Consider the following 7615-nt stretch of genomic DNA (forward strand, 5'->3'; position numbering starts at 1 on the left):
CAAGATGAACAACAGTGTGCTTGTTGTAAGTCATGTTGTGTGTGTTGATAACAAGCGTAACTTCCTGACATTGACCTGTTTGTGATGTTGCAGCCTTCATCCAGGCGACTTGTTTCCTTTCACCCGGAAGCCACTCTTCGTCATTGTGGATTCTTCCAACAGCACAGCCTACAAGGTATGTACACAGCTCAATGAAAAGCATCACATCTGTATCCCAAGTGGGAGGGGCAGAGACACTTCCTGGTGTAGTCTGGCTGCTGGTTGGCTGCTCACCAACCGTGTGATGCGCTGCTCACGGAGTGAAGGAGCTAAAACAATCCCTGGATTACAGACAGTGCGTCGCCGTTCATTCTCAGTCAAATCTGAACAAACAGATAGGATGCACATGTTTTCAAATTCAGTAATGAGGATGTCATTATCTCTATGTTCCTTATGAATGAACATCCATAAATCCTCTCCTTATAACTCCAGAATTTGCCTGAGAATCAACTTTTTAAGTTTCCTTCAGTATAAAAATAATCCAGTAATAGTTGTCTGGACAGTTTACTGCAAACAGGAAATGCTAAAAGTGAATTCAGCATACCGGTACTTTTAATGGTTTGACAACATATAAACAACTGTAGGCAAACTCACTGAACTGTATACTTCCTGTGGACCTCCCCCAAAGTCTCCAGATGATGGGAATAATAACCGTGGTAATGTTTTACATTTGATAACCTGTTGTGTATATGATATGATCACACTGTGAATATACTCTTATAACTAATATGACTTTTGTTTATCCTAATAGCATTTCACCAATCTGTTTGGCCAGCCTCTGGTGTGCCTCCTCTCACCTACAGTCTACCCCAAGAGTGTGCAAGGTGTGTGTCACTCTAGAGCACCAGTTCATTGTGTGTGTGTGTGTGTGTGTGTGTGTGTGTGTCTCTGTGTGTGTGTGTCTCTGTGTGTCTCTGTGAGTGTGTCTCTGTGTGTGTGTGTGTGTGTCTCTGTGTGTCTCTGTGAGTGTGTCTCTGTGTGTGTGTGTGTGTGTGTGTGTGTGTGTGCGTGTGTGTCTCTGTGAGTGTGTCTGTGTATGTGTCTCTGTGTGTGTGTCTCTGTGTGTGTGTCTCTGTGTGTGTGTCTCTGTGTGTGTGTATGTGTATGTGTATGTGTCTCTGTGAGTGTGTCTCTGTGTATGTGTCTCTGTGTGTGTGTCTCTGTGTGTGTGTCTCTGTGTGTGTGTATGTGTATGTGTATGTGTCTCTGTGAGTGTGTCTCTGTGTATGTGTCTCTGTGTGTGTGTGCGTGTGTGTCTCTGTGTGTGTGGTTATTGTTATCTGTGTTGATCTAACCGCTGCCTGGTCTCTGCTTACCTCAGATCAGTCTCAGCGAGGGAGTCTCTTCACCCTGTTCCTCTACAGTCCTCTGCTGGCCTTCTCCTCTGTGTGCGGCCTGGACAGCGTTCAGCGAGGCCTCTGGGAACGAGCTCAAGAGTTCCTCCGTAAGGTCTACCGGGACATCGGCCAGATGATTACTCGATCACGGACCATAGGTACACAAGTTAAACATAGTATTAGTCAATTTATGCATTATTTAACTGCACTAACCATGTGTGTCCTGCAGGAGACCTTGTTTGCATATTACTTCCCATCTCTTTCTGTCAAAGAGGCACAACAATGTCTATAAAAAAGAAAAGAAGTGTTTATTGTTTTCGTTGTTGACTCGTTCTGATGGATCATCCCATGTGGGGTATGGGGCTGTTGAGCTCTGTCATGATTCTGGATACAGGAGTATGCTCTAGAGGAGTGGCCCATCTCAGGTTCATCCTTAAGGCCTTGAGGGGAGCATCTGAGGCCCTGCTTTGTTTCATGACTGTATCGTTACAACTTTTTCTACATTTGTGGTCTCCAGTTGTTCTTGTTAAAAGACAAACAAAGACTACTGCCACCTGCTGGAGGGGAGCTTTATTTCCTCACACAGGCGCAGATCTACTTGGCCGTAGTCTCTGCGATGTGCACGAGTGCAACTTTTTGGCCACGAGTCACGACTCAGGAGGCGACCCAGTGGTCGGCCTACGTCACTGCTGGTTTGTTGATTTGGGTTTTGGTGTGTCGGGGTCTTCTGGACACTTTCTTTCCAGGTTCTACCCTCATTGTGCCTGGTTTAGATCTCCCATTGCTTTCCGTCTCTGCAGATCAAGCATTTTTGCAATTCTTTGGTGACGAGTTCCTCCGGCTGCTGCTGATCCGCTTCGTGTTCTGCTCCGCTGCGCTCCGACTGCATAAAGTCTTCCGGGTGAGTCCCTGCTGCTCATGTACCGCAAGAGCCCACTGCTCAGGCTAGCGGCCTTTAACGTGTATTCACGCACCATAGCACACAAAGTGTGTCCCACTTCAGAGCATCTATTCAGTGTCATCACAGTCTACTGCACCACACCAGTGTAGATGCAGGCTGGTTGGCTGTGCTGCAGAATGCATATAGGAGAAGCTCTGGAGTGGATATCTGACGTTATGTTTGGCCTTGCAGAGCCACAAGCATGCAGAATGAAACCGTGGAACCCTAAACAATGCTCGGCAGCTCGTAGTGCGTCTGTGCTGATATTTGAGTCTGAGGTTTCTGTGCTTGCAGGAGTCCCAGAGCTTCCCGGAGTCGTACCCTGAGCTCCCTAAACAGGACACGGTGGAGAGCAGCCTTCTACAGAAGCATATTTTGGAGCTGGCAACTATGCTCGATGTCCAGAGCCTATTTTGGGATGATCCACTGGAAGCCTACTAACATCTTTGTACAGGGCCAAATGGCATCCGTGTACATACAGACTCACCTGCCAGGGCCCTCATAGTCTTTTCCTTTTCTACAGGTAATGAAAACAAGCTCATGTTGCGCATTTTACTGTTTACTTATGGAAGCAAATGTAGTGCAACATTAAAATGTTCACATGGATAAGTTTAGTATAAAGTCCCCATGACGAGTTTCAGTGGCGTCCTCTTAAATGTGATCAGCATCATGTCAAACATCAGAGTGCTCCTCCTGACTGCATCACAATGTGAGCCTCCAACTATATTCCTCCTCACAGAATGGTTGGCAGTCTTGGTTTTGTGTTTTTTTAAATACTATTTATTGTTGTTAATTAGAGGGATGCTTGTGTAAGCCTAAAAGATAGAGCATTGAAACCCCTGGGCAACTTCCTCTATGTTCATGAAGGCAAAGAGAGAGTGCTAAACATCAGTAAATATGAAATCCATACGCTAGCTTAGAAGCTGAACAACGTCACCAGAAAGGTCATTACTGGTCTCTGTAAAGCAGCTCAGCGTGTAGCAGGCGGAGGTGCATGAGGTCATTTCTGTGGCGTGTTGTCATCACACACCGTGGTGACGTTAACCAGCAGTCCATTGGAGACCTTGACTCCAGCGTTGTGTTCTAAGCGTTGTTGCTTTTCCATATCACTGTGCGGTGTTTGCATGCAAAAAGGGCCAGAGAAGAATCCATGTAGTTGAGACTCTGAGGCTCCAGAACGGCTGACGTGAACGTGCATGTGTTGCATGTGTAGTTGTGTCAGCAGGTGAAGACAATCTAGTTTGTAACTGAGGAGATGAAGGAAGGCGTGTGCACACCAACATGCATCACTCTGGTAATTACTTGAATGACATCATCCGTACCCTTTGATGACGAGCAGTTTGATCTTGTTATGGAATATCGTTGGCAGTCGGGTCACGTTCCTCACACGTTTCTCACACGTTCCTCACACGTTTCTCACACGTTCCTCACACGTTCTCACACGTTCCTCACACGTTCCTCACACGTTCCTCACACGTTCTCACACGTTCCTCACACGTTCCTCACACGTTCCTCACACGTTCTCACACGTTCCTCACACGTTCCACACACGTTCCTCACACGTTCCCACACGTTCCTCACACGTTCTCACACGTTCCTCACACGTTCCTCACACGTTCCCACACGTTCCTCACACGTTCCTCACACGTTCTCACACGTTCCTCACATGTTCCTCACACGTTCCTCACACGTTCCTCACACGTTCCTCACACGTTCCTCACACGTTCTCACACGTTCCTCACACGTTCCTCACACGTTCTCACACGTTCCTCACACGTTCTCACACGTTTCTCACACGTTTCTCACACGTTCCTCACACGTTCCTCACACGTTCCTCACACGTTCTCACACGTTCTCACACGTTCCTCACACGTTCCTCACACGTTCTCACACGTTCCTCACACGTTCTCACACGTTCTCACACGTTCCTCACACGTTCCTCACACGTTCCTCACACGTTCTCACACGTTCCTCACACGTTCCTCACACGTTCTCACACGTTCTCACACGTTCCTCACACGTTCCTCACACGTTCCCACACGTTCCTCACACGTTCCTCACACGTTCTCACACGTTCCTCACATGTTCCTCACACGTTCCTCACACGTTCCTCACACGTTCTCACACGTTCCTCACACGTTCCTCACACGTTCTCACACGTTCCTCACACGTTCTCACACGTTCCTCACACGTTCTCACACGTTTCTCACACGTTCCTCACACGTTCCTCACACGTTCCTCACACGTTCTCACACGTTCTCACACGTTCCTCACACGTTCCTCACACGTTCCTCACACGTTCTCACACGTTCTCACACGTTCCTCACACGTTCCTCACACGTTCCTCACACGTTCTCACACGTTCTCACACGTTCCTCACACGTTCCTCACACGTTCCTCACACGTTCCTCACACGTTCCTCACACGTTCCTCACAGGTCGGCTCTTCACTCTGACTGTTGATCCCAAAAGCTTCCAGATCTCTGTCACTCATGTTCAGACTGCAGAGATCTTTAAGACCTTTCTTTAGCAGCTGATCTGACATCAGCAGACACTTGTGATGTTGGGGGAGCAGAACAACATGGCTGACTTTAGATGCTGGCAACTCTTTGTGGGGTTTTCTTGTCTTGAGAGACATTTTTAAAGGCCACATAATATATGTTGAGGATCCTTTTGACACCGTTTGATGAGAGGTCCATGTCCACTTGGGTTGTACATGGACAAACCTGTGTGAACTTGTCTGTGTCTGCACACACACACACACACACACACACACACACACAGTCTTATGAACAGCATTACATGTGGAGCAGCCATCTCTTGGAAAGTCGTTTAAATACAGTTTTCTGTTGATGGGGATTATGAGGACTGAGGTGGATCGCAGGAGGCATGGTGTCTGCTGCGTTGAGGGCCCTGAACCCTTTGGCCGAGGCCTCTGGTGCTGAGGCATTCGATCAGTGCTCAAAGTCACACTGGATCAATACCATCATTCATCCCTCTGTCTGGCCCTTCGGACTCGTTCTACTCTCTAAACACTCAACAACCTGAAGCTAACACCAGAAGTATTTCTCAAACAGCACGAGCTCCAGAGACGGCTCCCTTGTTGCCGTAGAAACGTAGTTCTTCAGCAGTCTGGGGCCAGGATGAAACCCCAATGTGGTCTCACTTCACAGACCTGCTTAGTGGATAATAAGTTCTACTATCAACAGATTATTTCTACATGTTAGATCAAATCACTGGTGTGCAAATCATTTTTAAACAATGTATTGATATTATATTTTAGAGTCCAGAATCTAACAAGCAGCATATTTTTATTTTACAGCAGGTTCCTGCTGCTGCATTGTTCCAGAGGGCATGCAGCTTTCTGACCAGTCATCAGTAAGAGGGACCATTTGTAATATTAATTTGTGTCCCAGTAGCCCAAAGATGGTATTGTCTGTCCACTATGACCCAAAGAAGGATCCTTCACACTCTGCCCAGATCAACAGGAAATATGTGTGTTCCTAAAGGAGTTGATGCAGTTATTAATGTTGACCTGTGGATCATTGAGCATGTATTCCCACACTGAGAGGTTGTACAGGCCTTTGTAGGGAACCAGAGACTGAAGCCAGCAGTTCACTGAAGGAACCGAGCCGGCTGTTTGGGGTGGAGATGTTTGAGAAGAACACGATGGTGTTCGTTGACATCGTTAGTGTGTGTACAGATAATGTGAAGACATGTTTTGCCACAGATAGATGTGTTTGTTCAGTATTTAGTAAGTCTATAAAATGTTGATGAAATATGAAGTTAAACTTAAAGGAGCAGTGTGTGGGATCTAGTGGCACCTAGTGGTGAAGTTGCAGATTGCAGCCAAGTGAATACCCGTCTCTTCTCTAGCGTGTAGAGAACTACGGTGGCCTCTCCGGTTTGTCCCTTCTGGGTTTCTGTAGGAACATGGTGGACCTGATGAGGACCTGCTCCTTATACAGATATGAAGAAAAACACAATTATTCTTAGTTTCAGGTCATCATAAACTGATGAAAACATGGTTATTATATTCCATTTATCTGCCAATAAATCCCCCTTAATGTTGCACACTGTTCCTTTTAAGGAGGAGTAAAATGTTAATGAGGCCAGTTTGTTCTTTGGCCATTTTTTAATATGTGACATTCCAATGAGGGCTTGACGAGGCACAGCGACCTTTCACCTTTCTACATGTGTCTGGTAACGTGAACGTTTCTTCTATTTTCATTGTAATATCAACCTCCACGTTGTGTTGACAGTTATGACCATTAAGATATTGTAGGCTTGCACTTTATGGAGTTTAGTATTGTTGTTGTTGTTGTTGTTTTTGTGGTGCGTGTTCCTCATGCCAGCCTTCACACTGGTGACCTTCTTTTTTACTGGGAGTCAACATGTTCTCAAAGGAACTGTCATCTCACTTTTCAACAGCCTCTTTATGAATGTGTCAAACATGTTCGCTGGTTTCCGAAAAGTGTTGAATATGCAGCAACAACACGTGTGGATGTGCACGTGTGGATGTGCACGTGTGGCGCAGTTAGAAACTAGCCAGTCATGTTTACTAAGGAACATCAACAACAACACTAATATTTGACATTTAAACGGTCAAATATTGTAAGTTGACAAATGTGTACATTATGTCTGAAAGGTATGTGGCCTAATGACCCAATTTAATAATTATTTAATGGAAAAAAGCCCAAACAGTGAAGTGACACTGTATAAACCAGATAAGTTTTAGCTTCTGTAGTGATCGATATTCACAACTGTGAACACAACCAATTGATTTATGATGTAGCACCAGATGAGTAGCACACACACGCTCCTTGAGGTTGTGTGTGAATATGAGTTTCTTAATTGTTGTTCTCATGTGGACACAAGCTACCCAGCAGCATATGGAGCAGAGTGAGATGTTGTGTGACCAGAAGCCTCATGTTCACAACACAAGATGTTATAACAAGATGTTCAGAAGGTATCATGTGTGTCAATAACATAAGTTGTGCAAATAGATATTTACTGCAAACAAGATTAGTGTGAGCAATATATCAATTAGTGTAAGCGGGACAGTAACTTTAGTTAACTTATGCCACAGAGATAATAACTTATAGATGTTCAGCAGATCCCTGTGGGAACCAGACATCTTGTTGTGCATCTCTGACTTCATGCAGAGTTCATACTCGTGAGCTGATGAAGCCTTAAGACCCACTCAAGTAACACTGTCATGGAGCAGTTTACTAACTGCTGCTGGGTGTCCACAGATCATTGTTCTGGGTATTCTTCTACGTAAACTGATTTCGCCTTAT

At 45.6% G+C, this 7615-nt stretch overlaps 1 protein-coding gene across 4 annotated transcripts in view; it reads left to right on the plus strand.

The window, feature by feature from the left end:
* scai (suppressor of cancer cell invasion) overlaps nt 1-3790 on the plus strand; it is a 22251-nt gene extending 18461 nt beyond the window's left edge. For all 4 annotated transcript variants that reach the window (XM_034547384.1, XM_034547387.1, XM_034547386.1 and 1 more), the window contains 5 exons: nt 94-175; nt 791-863; nt 1361-1534; nt 2177-2277; nt 2611-3790. In XM_034547384.1, coding sequence (XP_034403275.1) covers nt 94-175; nt 791-863; nt 1361-1534; nt 2177-2277; nt 2611-2757 — 577 coding nt within the window. In that variant the 3' untranslated portion in view covers nt 2758-3790. The remainder of the gene's footprint in view (nt 1-93; nt 176-790; nt 864-1360; nt 1535-2176; nt 2278-2610) is intronic.
* Nucleotides 3791-7615: the final 3825 nt, after the last annotated feature.

This window comes from Cyclopterus lumpus, chromosome 12 (genome assembly GCF_009769545.1).
Source record: "Cyclopterus lumpus isolate fCycLum1 chromosome 12, fCycLum1.pri, whole genome shotgun sequence".
NCBI classification, from domain to species: Eukaryota; Metazoa; Chordata; class Actinopteri; order Perciformes; family Cyclopteridae; genus Cyclopterus; species Cyclopterus lumpus.